Source organism: Monodon monoceros, unplaced genomic scaffold (assembly GCF_005190385.1).
Source record: "Monodon monoceros isolate NGI ecotype Baffin Bay Population unplaced genomic scaffold, NGI_Narwhal_1 Super_Scaffold_7, whole genome shotgun sequence".
NCBI lineage: Eukaryota > Metazoa > Chordata > Mammalia > Artiodactyla > Monodontidae > Monodon > Monodon monoceros.
Window position 1 is genome coordinate 23,088,231 of NW_021703784.1, and position 17,806 is coordinate 23,106,036.

A 17,806-nucleotide genomic window follows, 5' to 3' on the forward strand; every position below is an offset into this window, starting at 1 on the left:
AACCAAGCACTGTGATAGGGAATACAAACAACAAGACTTAGAGCTGAGTAGGAAAAACAGACACGTGTCCAAATAAGTGCTATAAACTACCAAATGCTTCATAAAGGAGGCTGGAGTAGGAGTTGCAAAAGCAGGAGTCCATTATATCTGAGAGGGTTGGAAAAATCTTCATAAAAGACCCATAAACTGAGTCTTAAGAGAACAGCATGTATTCACCAACTGGATGATATGCATGACCACAACTGCTCCTTCTCCCATAGTTAACTTTTATTTTTTTATTTTTTATTTTTTTCTTTTTGCGGTACGCGGGCCTCTCACTGTTGTGGCCTCTCCCGTTGCCGAGCACAGGCTCCGGACGCTCAGGCTCAGCGGCCATGGCTCACATGCCCAGCCGCTCCACGGCATGTGGGATCTTCCCAGACTGGGGCACGAACCCGTGTCCCCTGCATCGGCAGGCGGACTCTCAACCACTGAGCCACCAGGGAAGCCCTTTTAACTTTTAAATCTTCATGACTAGAAAAGGACAATTCTCTTACAGTGAACACTGGAAGTAACTCTTAAATAACCCAAGAGGGTTAAAAGTTCGAACCTTGTAATCCCCTTCTTCATTATCACCAAAGAAAGAAAGAGAGGGAAAAAAAATTCAAAAACCACTACATTAACCTCCAAGCAACCAAACCAACACTAGAATTACAATAAAAGCTACTTGGGTTTTCATTGCTAACTCAAATAGATATTAAAGGGAAAAAGTAGGCCTTCTAAAAGACTCAATGTTGTTTATTTAAGAAGTAGAAGGACAGTTTAATGGGTCTTATTACAGCACTAAAATAAGGTATTATTTGAATAGTTTGCTTAGAGAAACTGAATGACTTCATTTAGGACACCACTGAATAAGTGATTGTATCAGTGCAGCAAACAGTGCCCTGGAAGAGTTCGGACCCTTCAAATGGGAGAGCAATTTACTTCCAGGGAGCACCTTTGCTTTCACTGGGAATTGGGACTATAAACAAACTTACGTTTCCATTACCTTGTTTTTAATTTTATCAAAAGCTGTTTGGTTTGAAATAAACAATCCTCTAGAGCCCTTGAAATCCTAAACATATTAAGAACAAAGGAAGAGACTAGTTAAATATTTCAGTGTTATAAAATGCCAAAAAAGAAAAAAGGTGGTGGTGGGGGGTAGAAGGTTTATATGAAATATACGGAATAAGGAGGTATTTCCCCACAAGTTAAAAAATACTAGTTTGGTGTCAGTCAATAAAGCACTGCCAAAAGGGAATAAATACAAAGGCTGAAGACCTAGAAAAGTTGTGAATGACCATTACCAACATTTATCAATGTCTATTTGTAGCTCTACACGGAGAGATAATCCTTTAGCAGGTAAGCCTGTAGTAAGACATACTTTTTGTTACATATTTTGGCTCAGATCAAGGGGTCACCCAGCAATTGAGACACAGACTGCTTTCCAGTCTTAGTGTGGCGTTCTCTCCTTACTCAAGGTATTTGCTATTAGTAATTTTCTATGAATAGTTGTTAGCCTATGTACCATAGATCAGGGTTGTTTTTTAAAGAAAAAAATAGAAATAAAAGAGGTAAAAAGTAACATACAGAAACTGCATGGTGCAATAAGAATAACAGGAAATGAGGATTCAGGGAGCCTGAGTACACACAGTGGTTCTGCCATCAGAGAAGCCAGTGATGATGTTAAGTCATTTACTCGCTTGTAGCTTAATTTATTTGGGTACTTTAAAAATAACAAGTATGAATGGATGGATGTATTTAAGTAGAACCATTATTTCAAACAAAAGTTTCCCTGGAAGCTTCAGTATACATAGAGAAAAAAAGGGGGCTACTCTTATTGAAGACAAAATGGGAGCCTGGAGTCCTGCCCAAATAACCCTCCTGTATCCTGGGGGGATGGGGAGGGGGGGGTGGTATACCTCTGCAGAACCCCTAGGCTACTCAATGCACTATTTAAAACTGCTGGAATAGATGAGTGGATGTTTCCATTCTTACATTTCATGGACCAGGAAAAGTTCAAAAAGATTTCAAAAGAACATAATATCAAAAAATAAATTTAGCTTTGCTTTATGAAACTATTGCTAGCCAGAGAAAAAGATATTATAAACCAGTTTTAGGAAACACCTCCAGACCATCTCTCAGGTATATTCAAGTTCTAAAATTATATAACTTCTTCTGCTCCTATTGTGAAAGAACTAACCAAAACCACTTTACCTAAAATTATCTCCTAAGACTACTATTCATTAAGTACATTAATAAAGTGTCCCAGAGTCACTAAAATTTTTAAAAGCAATAAAAGAAAACAGAAAGAGAAAATCAAGTTAAAATTTACAGTGGCTACATAACATCAACGTCAAAACATACATCATTTTAATTATTTTCATATAATTTCCCCCACGCCTAAAAAATAAAAACTATAAGCATCATCTGTAATATAAAGTCCAAGCAATGCTTAACTTTCCGGTGTTTAAGTGCCTCTGAGCTGTTTCCCACTCTTTGCTCCTTCACACTCAGTGTTCAGTTTTATCAACCACATACTTTATTTCTTTACATTTCTGTAAAATCCTTCCAGCCACCAGAGGTTGGTATAAGCACGTGAGACCATCAAAGTAACATGAGGAAATCTAGCTGGATAATGAGGTAAAGCTGTATTTCTAGGATTATGTAACCTCCCTGAATCCAAAAAGCAATGTGGTCTATTCATCATTGCTACAACTACTTTTCAGATCTCAGTTTAAAATTTCTAACTTATAAGAACACACAACATCCCATTAGCTAAGGTAAAAGTCAAATATTCTTTAGCAGTTCAAATATTTCAAGGCTAAGGAAATTTCTGATACCCAAAGACCTCTGTCTCTCAAATCACTAGACATTGGGTACCCTGAAAACTTTCTTAGGAGTTTCAACTTCCTATTTCTCTCCAACTCCTGACACTGCACATAATGTATTCTAGGCAGATCTTAGATCTATCTTTCAACAAAAAGTTGCATCAGCTTTCTGAGAGGTCCATTCCAACTTTATTTTACTGCACTCCAACTTCAAAGCAATTTTTCTTAGGAATACTTACTGTGTATTGGGAAGAGATAACCACCAAGCATCATTTATAAAATTGAGAACTCACAATATCTTTAAACTTTCTCTTTTCTGGGAAATAAAGATAATACTATCAACTTTTATTCTAACACATTTTTCCAATTTTTAAAGCAATACTCTGTGTCTTCTATGTTCCTCCTCCTATAACATGATGTTTGCTAAATGAAGCACAAAACAAGGTAGAAAACTGTTCTGTGAGTCTCCCTTTCTCACACTTCCAGTTTCTATGCATTGATTTCTTGAAATAGGTATAAATGGGTAAGAAAACACCTCCGGTGCTACAGTAAGTCTGCAAACACCACTTTCTTTCACCACTAAGGTATCTTTTAGGTATAGGTTCAAAGACTGAAGGATGCTCTAGATTGAAGCTGACCAGAAGGCCTCAGAAGACAACAGCCTCAAGTCACACAATGACTATGTTTAGACATATTAAAGAAAAGACAAAGTTTACTCTAAAACTAAGACATATCCATAATTTAAAGCGTGTGTGCGCATACACACACAATTGGAAAACCTGATAATTCATCTCATATATTTCTTTTTAGCTATCACAGAACTCTGGGCCATCACCTCTTTACAGAGTCCCTCCAACATCTTCTGGGTCTGTTTCCAAAGGGGCACCTGAAAAGCTGTAAGAGCCTCCATCCTCTGTCACTTTCATTTGTAAAGAAGCTGGGTGCAAAAAGGTTAGCCCAAGCTAATTCCTTGGCCTCCATGAGTCAGCTTGAATCTGTCACTGCTGTCAGTCCTTGGTGTGCTGAGGAATATTTGAGTCCTGTATACAATCCATCCTCTCATCTCTCTGCTAATATCACTCTTATAAGAGGAAATCGAAAAAAGAGGGAATATGTATATATCTATAGCTGATTCATTTTGCTGTATGGTAGAAACTAACACAACATTGTAAAGCAACTATACTCCAAAAAAAATTAATTAAAAAAAAAAGAGGGTTGCTGTCTCTGAGCACACACAGGGCTGTGAAATGGAGGCAGCTCGACTATTCAGAGCAATACTAAAACACCGCCTCTGTCTATTGAAAGCTCCTGGCTGAGCAGCAAAGCGTCAGCTGTTCTTTTCTTTGTTCCCAGTACAGTCCTTAGCACTTATACAGAAATGAGACAACCTCTTGACAAGGAAGTCCTCCTCCTTTCTTAGACATCAGGAAACAAAACACACATGACAAACAGGGGAAGGGGTGTGGAGTGGAGGGATGGGCTTGGCTTGAGAAGTTCACTTTAGAGGTCTACCCCAGTGGTAAAACCTAACTCTGACAGCCTTTACGGCTTTTCATTTCTCAGCTGGCACAGCATCAGAACCAAATACATACAGCAACTTATAGGGAAATAAAAGAAGAGGCACAAGAGGCAGGCTCAAGGGTGAGAGTAATTTCTTTCTTACAGCTTAAACCACTACAAAAGATGAAGCATACAGTGTCAACAAGTATAAAAAATAAACCAGACTTAGTAATATACACAAATATGCACAAATCACGCAAAGGAAATACAGGGTTTTCTTTTGGCTCCAGACTGTATTGATATCTTTCATTTTATAATTTCATGTGCAGAAAGAAATGAGAGCTTCTTAGTAAAATAAAATGATTTATTTTTATGCTGAACATACAATATTCATAAATATCAACTGCTTTCATTAAAGTTAAGATTTCCTTCTTAAATTTAAATTTTTCCCACTATAGTCCCTGAGATCTCATTTCCATGCCATGACAGTTCACATCTGCATTTTAAAAGCAAATGCGGAATCCACCACCTGATTTAGCAGTTAGGCTGCACACACTGTAGCTCTCGTTTTTAGGGCACCTTTGAAGACAAAGTGATATTTAATACTAAATATAAGCAGTCTTTTCCTCTTACACTGAAGAGTAATTGCTTCCCACTTCACAACTATAGCATGAGTTATCATCTCTGACTTGCTCTCTAAGTGCTATGGTCAGCATGGGAAAAAATGACAAAGAACATTACGGCTTTACTCAAGGGAGTCGGATCTTTGCTAACTGCTAAGAAGAAATGATGGCTAGTCAGGCATAGCACAATGAGATACAGCATGAGAAATGACATACATTTCTGTGCCCTGGTTTTAGGAAATCATTTCTACTAAATGTCCTCAGAATGCAGAAGCTGAACTTCCTTGGTGTCAAACACACCAGATAAAAATTTTAGCTGCACATGGATGATGGTGTTTACAATTGTACATATACTTGAAAGAAACTGTACATATACACTTGCTGAAAATTTTCGTCTACAGAATACAGTGAAGGTGGGAGATACAGAGTGCTTTCCCCTAGGTTCTAGGAGTTGAAGCAACCAATACTTTCAGGGTTATCTATTAGCAAGTTGGGTTCACACAGGCTGTCTCTCTAGTCTGAAGATGACATAGAATAAAATCCTATCAGGCCTGGCCCACAGAGTCAACCATCTCCTACACTTAATACAAAACATAATGGAAAACGATGGTGAGGGTAGGAGGGCAAAGCCCAACAAACAAATTATCTTATGTATTTTTCATCCTGCACCACAGAGGAAACAAATGAATATGAGAAAGCAAATGATACACATACACGGACTTAAATCCAATTCAAACGACATGATGTATAAATAAATATAAATTGCATCTGGAAAAGAAGAGTATTTAAATTCCATTCAATGTTACAAACATTCTTCTCATTAAAATATAAACCCTTACCTTTGCTTGTTTCTTACTGGCTTCTCTTCTGGCTTCCCTTTCTTTCAGTCTTTTCTCCTACAGGAAGAGGGGGAAAATTAGTAAGTTTTCATAATCATTAAGTATGTGTCAAACAGATCTGGAATCAAATTACAGTTAGACCATTTACTAGCTGTGCAGTTTGGGGCAACTTATTCACTACCTCTCATTTTCTCATCTAAACATGGAGATAACAGGAACACACATTTCATAAAGTTGGTATAAGAACTATATAAAACAACATAAATGCTTATTAGCACAATGTCTGACATATGACTGGTTCACAGTGTTGGCTATTAAAATAAAAAGGAAGAAATGCAGTAATGATTATTTCCCTTTTCCTCTAAAAGCAGAATTTATAAAGGATATGAAATCCTCATCCTTGGGGTTCTTAGAAAAGTGGCAATATTTTTCTCAAAACAAAAACAATGGAAGATTATTCTTATAAGCACCTTATTTTACTGAATTGTTTTATAATTTCCCCATTAGTTTTCCAATGATCATAAAACAGGCAGAAAATGCAGCACTAATGTTTTCAAAATAAGAAAAATAAATATGTATATTCATAAAATTCAAAACAACAAAATGAAGCTAAAGTTGAAAAAACTTTTGTTTTAAATAAAACACCTCTTTTCCTCTTCAAAAAATAAAGTGGTAAAACAATATAGAGGCTAGTCTCAATCCAGAATTCATAGCTAACTATTTTAAATTTAATGAACTACTAGATCAATGTAAAAAGTGAATAAACAGCAAATAATTCTTTCATGAAACTGCAACCATGATTCACTCTTACATTAAATATCCACTAACATGAGAATTAACAATTTTTTCAGTCTGGACAATCTATCATTATCACTATGCTTCATACATAGCTTTCTCCAGATTGAAGAACCAATTCTAATACATACTCTAGAGACAGACCTGAGGCTGCTCTGTTGCTCACAGCTCTGAGAAGGGCAAGAAACTGCTACAATCCACACTATACACCCTATCTAGGTTTACAGACTTCTTTTTAATAAAGTGAGAACATAAATGTTAAAAGTTTCAAAGGGGGTTAAGTACTAATTAATGCAAAGAGGAGGGGAGTCCAGAGAACTTATAGATTCAGTTTTTATAGCTTCAGATTGCACAGCAGGAAAGCTAAATTCTAAGTGAAACTAACAAAAACTCAAATTCAGATGGCAACTGTTCATGTGTCATACCCCTGAATAATGCATAATGTTAAATTATTCTTTTCTGTGATTATTATTCTTTTTCTACACTAGTTTTGGAGAAAATGGATTACTTTGACTTCCAAATAAAACATACAACTAAAAGAGCACGTAAAACTTAAACAATGTGCAATTATACAGAGAAACATTCTAAAGATTATTTGGAAGTTCCAGGATCAAGGTCAGGAGAAAAGGAAAGATGAAGAAATCAAAACTAAGAACCTGTTGTCAAACACATTCTTTTCATTGTCAAAGAGCTTAGTAAGTGAGAGACTGATCTCAAACATGGGTCTCCATATGCCAAGTCTAGTGCCTTTTTTGGATACATTATAAAAAAAATTAAAAGTCAGGATTTGGAGAATTTAACAGGTGTGACTTTAATAACAGAAAAAAATAAACTTACTATTATTTTACCAAGCAGCCAATGAATTGGCTTATTAAGTTATTAAGATACTATACATGAATTGGTTCTCTAATGAGCTTATGAGAGTTGTTCTGCCACTAAAGTGAAGTAATTTCAGTGTGTCCTCATTTGTGGGAGGGGGAAAAAGTTTATGGATGGCAGTTTGTAAACATCTGCACCCAAATTTTTCACAAAAGTTGGCACCAATTACTGATTCTCTATGAGTATTAGCAGACTACAAAATAAATGAAAGTAGCAAAATAATATTAAAGAAAAAAATTTTAAACCACTGACCATAATTATGCTTAGCTTGAGAGGTGGCTTTAGTTTGTGGATGGATGTATTTGTAATTTTCTCTCTCTTCTCTCTTTCACACATACACAATTTAGTTTCATTTTCCACACAAAGTTTTCATGTATGGAAAGTAAAATTAAGCAGAACAGTATTTTATGTTAGTCTACAAAGATCACAGTAACTTTTTTTTTTTTTTTTTTCGGTACGCAGGCCTCTCACTGCTGTGGCCTCTCCCGTTGTGGAGCACAGGCTCCAGACGCGCAGGCCCAGCGGCCATGGCTCACGGGCCCAGCCGCTCCGCGGCATGTGGGATCCTCCCGGACCAGGGCACGAACTCGTGTCCCCTGCATCAGCAGGCGGACTCTCAACCACTGCGCCACCAGGGAAGCCCCACAGTAACTTTTGAGTGTTGCACTGCTTAAACTAATTTTAAAACTACAGCTACATAAAATGTCAAATAACTAGAGAGTGATAAAACTTTACTTTTATACATATATATCTGTTCATTAGCACATTATTGCTATCATTATTTTCTTACTAACAGTAGAAGCACTGAATTATTAAGGATCAGCAGTGTGCTAAGCATTTTACATATATTTTTAATTCTATGTAACAAAACTTTTGAGGTATTATCATTCCCATCTTATAGATGAAAAAGTTGAAGATCAAAGTGATGAAGTAACTTTCCTGATGTCACACAGCCAGTGTGATAGAGCTGAGACTAAAACTGGGTCTATGGAGTCAACACCACATGGAGTCAACTCCCTCAACTCCAGCACACGTCTATACCTCTTCTCTCCTCCATGAGAAAGTTTACGCAGCTTTGTTAGATGAACAGTTTTTTTTTGTTTGTTTGTTTGTTTTTGCGGTATGCGGGTCTCTCACTGTTGTGGCCTCTCCCGTTGCAGAACACAGGCTCCAGACGCGCAGGCTCAGCGGCCATGGTTCACGGGCCTAGCCGCTCCGCGGCATGTGGGATCTTCCCAGACCGGGGCACGAACCCGTGTCCCCTGCACTGGCAGGCGGACTCTCAACCACTGTGCCACCAGGGAAGCCCAGATGAACAGTTTTTATCTTAACAACATGTTTCAGCCAAATGTTCCATTTCCTTTTATTATTAATAATGGTCGGTTACCATATGGGTCTTTCATCCTGAGAGCATTTTTTTCCTGATAGCATTTTATGTACACTATTTAATTAATTTTTGCCTGTTTCCTGTCCAGAACAAACAGATAATGAACCACATTTAACAGTCACACAAATTGTTGTTGTATTTATTCAGTAACTGGCCTTCTCCCAACACAATAGAGCATCTGAAAATGGCACTTCAAAGTTCCAAAGAATAACCTCAATATGTTCACATCAGACAAACTCTCTCTAAACAAGTAAACGCAATCTCTCTTTTGCGGCTTTTCATCTAGCCACTTTAATCAGAGCAGAAAAAAAATATTAACAAATTTCTACTACTATTGAACACCAGTATTGACTCATTATAGTCAATGAAGAATATTTTAAACTTCAAAATTTAAATTGGCTATCAGAGTTCACATGTGCATGCAAGTAGAATAATTTTTCCTTTTAAGATTTCTGCCACAGGTCTTAGGTGGATGAGGGATATTCAAAACCTGTAAAATGTGAAATGAACATGACCAGGACATGAAAATGAAGTATAATAAAAAGAACAAACTTTCAATATTGGGTGAAACAAAAAGAAAATTAGAAAACTTCTCTTTCTTATCTTAAAAAGCTATATTAGCACTCTATCTGAAAAGAGGAAAGAGTGAACATTAGTCTTTAAACAGAGGAGAATAGGAAATAGAATTATGATAATCCAAAATTTGGGAAATGGATATAGGGAAGAAAGTACAATTTCTTCTTTTGCTAAGGCAGGAAAAGGGTTCTTTTCTTAAAAGAAGAGTATGTGAATCATAAATGCGATGTAAAAATAAAACGTTGAATTACAATGACTAGGGGAAAAATATAATTGAATTTTATTAGATTCAGTAACCGAGGTTCCTCACCCCCCCCACACACACTTAATTTTTGGTGGTTTAAATGCTTTAAATCCTTTCTTTTCCTATTTCATTTTTTAGGATTGGTACCAAAAGGTATTTTATGCCAACAAAAAGATGGCACAATTTTATGTTTAGTTCTGCCATGCTACAAATGATTAAGTATAAGAAGATCATGAAATTCAATAATAAAAATCAAATTCAAAAGAAAACAGAAAAATTACATTTCAAAGTACAAAATACTCCTTTATAGATGTTACTATATGTCTTTTGGCTTCTCACACACTACAGGTCCTTAGCTTCCAGAAAAGAAAGTACCATGAAATATGAATTTCAACATCAGTCAGGACTACGTATTTAAACCATTTTCATTCCATGGTGCTTGGAAATCTGTAGATTTAGAAATCAATATTTTTCAGGAGCTGGTGGAAGCATATAACCTATCTGAATGAGTCTCAGGCAACTGTGTCAGTTTGGTAAGGAATGGAGTTCCCAGCTGTCACATAAAGAAGTAGGGGACATCAATCCTCATTTCAGTATTACAGGAACCTCTTTTTCAGGGAAGAAAACTGGCTCAACAAAAGTGAGTAAAAGAATGATTACAAGGATTTTTGGCCCTGAAGATACCCCCTGCCCTCCAAGAACAAAATCCCAGTAAGCCTAAATCCCTCCTGGGAATGAAGAACACAACAAGGTTCTCTGATCTGTTACCTGTTCTACAGAGTTTCATCTGAACAACATAAAAAATTGGGCTTCCATATATAAATCTATAACAACTACAGTAAGGATATGAAGACAGTGAGAAAAACAAATTTACACAGAAACACCGATTCACTAATCAATTCCTTCAAACATTTGCTGAGCTACTATGTTCCAGGTCCCATGGTGGGGTTTGGGTATATAGGGATGGGCAAAACAGACACAGCCTAGCTTCCCCTCATCTTTGTAGTCTATGACCTAATCTTGTCAGATCCCTGAATTCCATTAGCACCAAACTCTGCCCCTGCTCCTCAACCTCTCCAGCTACTGACCATCAATCTAACCACCACCCCACCTCTCAAACAACATATGGTGTTTTTTTTTTTAAAAAAATCCACCAAACAAAGAACTTAACAATAAAAATAGAAATAATAAACAGGTCAAAGACTTGCCACAAAGTAGATAAGACCTATATAATCTTGAGTATTTATCTCATTTGGATGCTGGATATGAAAAAAGGCCCAAATACTCAGATGTTGGACTATCACAAGATGATATAAGCTCATGAGAATAAGAAGAGAAACCTCCCAGGTAGACATCTCTGAATTATAGGCAAAGGTTCTATAGTAATAGGCTGGTTCCTTTTTTATAATAAATCCGGTTGTGATGGTAGTAGGAAGGGGACAGGTAGTAGGACGGTTGTACAAGATGAGAATCTCCTTTCCTCCCTTATAAATAAGCTTTATTCATAAAGTGAATTTTAGAATTAAGTATGGGATACATGTCCCCCCATGATGACATTTCTGACATTAGTAAAATTTCATAAGCTCGTATGAGCTAGACCAGTCTCTGACAATGTCTTCGACGCTTAAATGGCCATACCTACTTAAAAATGGATTATGGTACTAGTAACTATATAGCTATGCAACGAACATTCAGGGAAAGGCAATGTTAGTATGTGGTCCTAAACTAAACTACTAACCACAGTGCTTATTTTATTCTAAATTTATTTGAGACCAATGACCTTGCTCTGGAAACATGAACAATTTCTATTATGTGTCATTCCTTCTTCAAAATCCTCATCTCCAGCTGTCATCCTCTCTACCTTTTGATTCATTGCTTCAGAGTTATGCTGTTGTAAGAGAATGGCTATTGGTATGAGATAGGTAGCAGCTACATAGTTAAAAACAGTGTGTAGAGAAACAAAGACCTTGGTAAGAGTCCCAGGGCTACTATTTGTAAGCTTTTATAAGCTGTGGGGCCTTGGATAAATTACTTGACCCTTTTAAGTCTTAGTTTTATCATCAGTAAAATGAGGTTAACCCACTTATATCAGAAGTTAATCGTTAGCATATAATACGACACATAAAAAATGCTTAGTGCAGGGCCCAGTTAACTAACTGCTACTTGTTATTGTCCTTCTTAATGTTCTTGTTATTATTCCTAGCATGCCTGATTACAGCTTCCCTCCTTCTTGATTATCATAATAAATTTATGTTTAAGATACCTGGATTCCATGCCAACTCAATTCTGTGTAAACAACAACAAAACAAAACAGATTTTCTAAAAAGTCCCTTTAATTGTTTCTTAACGTTCTAATAATATTCATGCTAGTAGTTAAGCAGAACCCAGAGCAACTTTGCAAACAGTCCAGAGACACATTATGACATGACACCTAAATATACAACCCAAAATGGATAAAGCACTCAAAGGAAATTTCAAAGAAATGAAAGAGAATCTCATAATGAATTGCTTCTCTCCACTCTCAGCTGTTAAAGCAGATATTATCACACTAAACACAAGCTATCTTTCAGAGCTAAGATGATGACATACACCACAAAGCAGATTTTCATTCCATTTAAGTAAAAACCTTTCAATAATATGATCCATGGCCCATCTTTCACAGTTCTGACTGAATTATCAGAAAACACAGTTTCTTAAAAAAAAAAGAAAAGAAAAAAAAGAAAACACAGTTTCTGTGCAAAAGCAGCACTTTCGCCTTTACAACTTAGTAATTTACTAATGGTTTTATATTTAAAAATATAGCTTTTGCTACAATTTTACTTCTGATAAATAGTTTCAAGAGGTTTAGCAAAGAAAACAGTAACAAGGCCTAATTAAGTATAGTTACTTATAAATTGCCAGGGAAAGAGAAAGACCAGAATGGTCTCAGAAGAAAATGATACTTAATGACTACAATGAAGACTCATGAAGAGAAACAAAGCTATGGACTGGGTGATCCAAAGCAGTCATGCAAGGGCTCCTGAAGTCCCCAGAGCAAGTGGCTAAGTTCCAGCAAGCGGGCAGCTGAGTCCGCTCCCAGTGATGCCATAAACTGTACTGCCTTTATTTTTTCTTTTGCTTTTTTTTTTTTGGCTATAAACTAGTTAAAATTCTATAGTTCAGTTTCTAAATCTTTAGGACAAAGATATTTACTTGAGTCACAGTAGAAATTACACAGATTTCAGAATTTGGTAGGTGAAAAATGAGTCAAGGACAGGTGTTATAGCATGGAGGAAAAACAGGTGGGAATAAATGAACAGCTGAGACCTACAATACAAAGACTGAGTGCATATTAGATGCTATGGTGTGAGGCTGTTAATTTTAAACACCAAGAACAAACAACTACTTTCAAACAGAATCATTAAGACTAATGATTATATATATTCACTTATATATAACTTATATACTAACTATCTTATCCTCTTAAACCAAAAATATAATCATGAAATACAATTATTTTAAACATGCCGAAAGATTTCTAAGCTCATAAAAGCTTCTAAAAGTGATACATATTTTAAAAAATATAATATGTGTCACAATATGTATCAAATACAGAATTATGTTATAGATTTTATGGAGTTTTCTTTTCATATGTAAAAGTCTTTCAGGCACATTCCTCATTCATAATTTTGTGTTAAAAAAATATGATTTCAAAACCAATAATGTGTTCAGGTAATGCAATTAAAATAAAATAAACTGTGCAGGATTAAGAATATATTTACTTTTTAAGGTAAAATTTTAGTAACCATTGGAAAAATAAGTGAACAAGAAGGAAGCCTTATCATCAAGCACGGAACCCGACAGGTCAGCAGGGAAAAACGACAAATTAAAATTCCATTTTTCAGACAGGAAAGGATCATTTTATTCTCACATCTTACTTATACACACAGAGCCAGAGGATCTCTCTGATCACTTGGTATTAACCCCCATTCTCACTCCCTCATTTTTCAGTATAGGGAAGTGCAATCCAAACTGGTGACTGGTGATCCCCAAATGGACTAGGTAATGCTAGACTCAGGACTCAAATGCAAGTATCCCAACTTGTTATAGCACAACACTCTTTCCACCAAACATTATGCCAAATGTTAAAACTTGCCATTTAAAAAAGATATTCCATATGCCTTCTGGGTAGAAATCCAGTCCATTGCAGCTTGGTAAATAACTGATTTGAGCACCTGTATTGTATCTTATGTATGCTATTGTAATAAACATACTAAGTGCTCACAAACATGAACTATTCACTAATTTAATAAACAAATACTTATATGTGTTTAAATAATAACTTTACTGATGAAAATACCAAGAAACGAATCATATTTGTGCCAGGTAGCATTTACATTAAAGGTGAATAGAGAGAAGACTGTTTTGGTTACTTCTTTGTGCTCTTTTTAGTCTACATAATATTTTCAACCTCCAATATAGAAGGTATGCCATGGGCCACCTTGTGCAGTATATACTTATTTTATATAAAACAACAAGCTTTGACTTGTTTTAAAAAGACCTTATACCTATTTTAGTTATAGAGAACTGGTTCAAAACCAGTAGCATGGAAAGTTCTTGCGATTTCTCTCACAATTGTGTCAGCCCCAAACTGCTCTGTTCAACCTTGCTGTGAGACAATCAAAGTGATAGTTTTAAAATCATATGCTATGTTTTAACAATGGTACAAAGAAAATGATTTACATAAAATCTCAAAAATAAGTGAAAATGAAATAGTATAGAACAATCTACAGTATACTACCTTTCATGTGACAAAAGGAGAAAGCAAGAATATGTATTTCTATTTACTAGTCTTTGCATAAAGAAACTATAAGGATACATTAATAATTAATAAAAAGTTACCTCTGGGGTGGAGGGATGAATAAAAATGACAGGTATCGGCAGAAGCAAGACTTCTGAATGTTAACTTTTTTATCCCTCTTGATTTTGGAAAAATGTAAAGATATTATTCATTTCAAAAATTTTAATGTAAAAAAATTGGGGCACAAAAAGCTTCTGTGCAGTGACAGGATGTCCATAGTTAACTATGATTTAACTATAATAATCTTCCTGAGGATAGAGGAACCCATGTATTTTAAATATTCCATCTTCACTGCCTAAGGCAGAGCCTAGCACACAAACACTGTGTAACAAATATACAACAGTCAATTTGAAATTAAGTTCCTAAATTTTTCAGAAACAATATTCTACAACCTGGATACAGTAGTAACTTCCACACATTGGGAAAAGGGGTGAAAGGGAAGATAAGAAAGGGGAAGCAGGTTGGGGGGGATGGGGGGCTTTATTTTATGTAAATTTTCCGTATTTCTTTTACTGCTGGCTACAATTTAAAGGTAAAATGTTCTTATGTTGGATACATACTCTAAGAAGACTATAAGCAGAAACATGGCAAGCTGCTGACACTTAAAAATAATTTTAGTAACAAATTATTAACACCAAATTTCCATTTAAAGTACTGTACTAAAAGCAGCAATACAGGAAATGTTTAGTTCTCTCAATAACATAAATATCCCAAAACTGTAACCAGTATATTTCACGTTCATTTGTTCTCCATATTTCTGGAACATTTTTCCCACCATTCGTTTCCATCCTTGAAAGTTATCTTCAATATCTACGTTTTCTTATTTATTAAATGCTACTGGGAAGCTGTATCATATCTTAAAGAAATGAGAATTGCTGCTCTATTAAAAAAAAAAGTTTACTGGGTTATTAAATAGTAACAAGGTCAAACAGGAGTCAAAAACTATGAGAACCCTCCTCAGGATACGGTTAATAATGTTCACATCCAAAGGCTTAAAATTTTTTTGGTACAGAACCTAATATTGGGATGGCCAAAAAGTTTGTTCTGGTCCTTCTGTAACATCTTATGGAAAAACTGGAACGAACTTTTTGGCCAGCCCAACATTATAGCAGTGATTCTTGCATATGATACTGTGTTACCCTGAGATCATTCATTGTCTCAAGGGCATGCTGCAGAAACTTCTTAAAAAATGTAAATCTGTTTTAGTTCATTAACTGATTCATTTATCTAGTGAAACGTCCACTTTTATGTAGTGTGAAAGGACAGTAATATCATGAGTGACCAGAATGGAGTAACCCTTTCTGTTTCAATGATAACTGAAAACTGCCAAGTTTAAGGCCAATGCCTTAAAGGGCATATGCCTAAGTAGAAGCACTCCCTCTCACAAGGTTTCCTTATTTTTTTTCTTAATGTAGTAAATTTAATCTAATATTTATTACCAAGTAATTGCTTATGGAAAGAAATTTAACTATTAAGTTGAAACTGGAAACAACACTAATGTTGCTCAAATGGGTGAAACGTGAAACAAACTGTGCTTCATCCACACCACGGAACACTACTCAGTAACAGAAAGAATGGGGTGTTGAGTGAAAAAAACCAATCTTAAAAGGCTACATACTACACAGTTTCATTTATATAACATTCCTGAAATGACAAAGTTATAGAAATGGAGCACACAGGATCTGTCTCTATTACTTCTAACTACTATATGTGCAACTACAATTATCTCCAAATTAAAACTTTATTTGAAAAAAAAATCACTATAATTTGGGTCACCTCAACCAAAAGCAGATTTAGGTGACATTCTCAGAAACTAGTTAATATACAAAGACTCCACGAGCAGAAGGGAAAAGAAGGACTAGAGAAAACAACAAAATAGCTACAGAAAAATAAGGTTAAAGAAAACAATAAAGTAACTTAGTTACTAAAGAATATCTAATGAACATGTACATATATTTAGGACATATTAAATTTCACTCAGTATTAATTCAAGATGGAAAGCTTACCCGATGCTTTGCCTTAATTTTCTTCCTATATTCTTCTTTGTCAAATTTGTCCTCTTCTTGAAGCCTTTCCTTTGCTTTATCTAAGTTGATACCACCAGCATCGTCCTCTTCCTCAGTATCCTTGGAGACAGACTTCTGCACTTGTGGCCACTGCTGAACCAACTGCAGAGAGGAAAAAGGTGAGTATGGGGTAGGAGACAAGGAATAGTAACAGAACACCACTTTCCTTTGTATAATGATACATACTTTCTGCCTTACAACCTACATTTCTTAAACTTTCTAACAAGCTTTATAATAAAAGTTAGCAAGTCACGGAAAAGACTTTCCCAGTCAGGATAAAGTAATGCTTCCGTAACTCATGAGAGCAGGATTAAAGGAAATTTTCATTAAATAATTTGGAGGACAAGGTAGTTGCTTCAACATCATTTCAGTGTTCTTAGTATGCTATACTCCACCAACTCAGCTCCAAATGACCCACACAGGGCGGTGGCCAGGCTGGCCACAGTGCATCCCCGCCACTGCCATGGCACCTTGGTGTACCTCCTGTAACACCTCTCTCACCACACTGGGTTGTTTTACTTTCCTGTAAATTAATCACTAATCTCCTTGAGGGCAGCCATATGCCTTATTCATGTGTCCTCAGAACCCAACACATTATCTGGCACACATGAGATGCTCAAAATTGATTGAGGAATCACATATCAGCTGATACCGCACATACAAACTGAAATAACTTAAGTGTAAAGGAGAAAGTTAGTTTGGGTTTCACAAGCCTGCTCAGATCTACATAATTTTACACAAACTTTTTATGTTAGGAACAAGGTGACAAAGAAGTCAGAGCACTGATCCGGGAGTCAGGAGACCTGTCTGAATGTCCTGGCTTTTTCACTAGCCCAGTGCATAATCCTGAATGAATTACTTAATCTCTGGACATCTGTGTCATTACCTGAAAAATAAGGGCTGTTTGACTTAATAATCTTCCCGGCCTAACACAGTAAAATTCTAGACAGTTTCGACAAAAACAATTTTCTTATTTTGCCTAATAACTGGTTGCCAGGAGGACTTAAGCAGCTGCCACAGTTTCTGAAAGACTGCTAATTAAACGGCAGGCAAATGGAAGTCGCAGGCACACACATCACAGGTATTAGTGCCTCCTCTCATTCCTGTCACCACCACATTCTTCAAGATGAGATTCCGACAGAGTTGCACCTTGAAGCAATGAACAAGGGTCACAAATGCATGAGTAGCCATGCTAGCAGTCACTGGCA

At 36.0% G+C, this 17,806-nt stretch overlaps 1 protein-coding gene across 3 annotated transcripts in view; it reads right to left on the reverse strand.

The window, feature by feature from the left end:
* DDX10 (DEAD-box helicase 10) overlaps window positions 1-17,806 on the reverse strand; it is a 287,054-nt gene that overhangs the window by 100,244 nt on the left and 169,004 nt on the right. For all 3 annotated transcript variants that reach the window (XM_029207245.1, XM_029207243.1, XM_029207244.1), the window contains 2 exons: window positions 16,539-16,700; window positions 5,812-5,868 (listed from right to left, as the gene is read on the reverse strand). In XM_029207245.1, coding sequence (XP_029063078.1) covers window positions 5,812-5,868; window positions 16,539-16,700 — 219 coding nt within the window. The remainder of the gene's footprint in view (window positions 1-5,811; window positions 5,869-16,538; window positions 16,701-17,806) is intronic.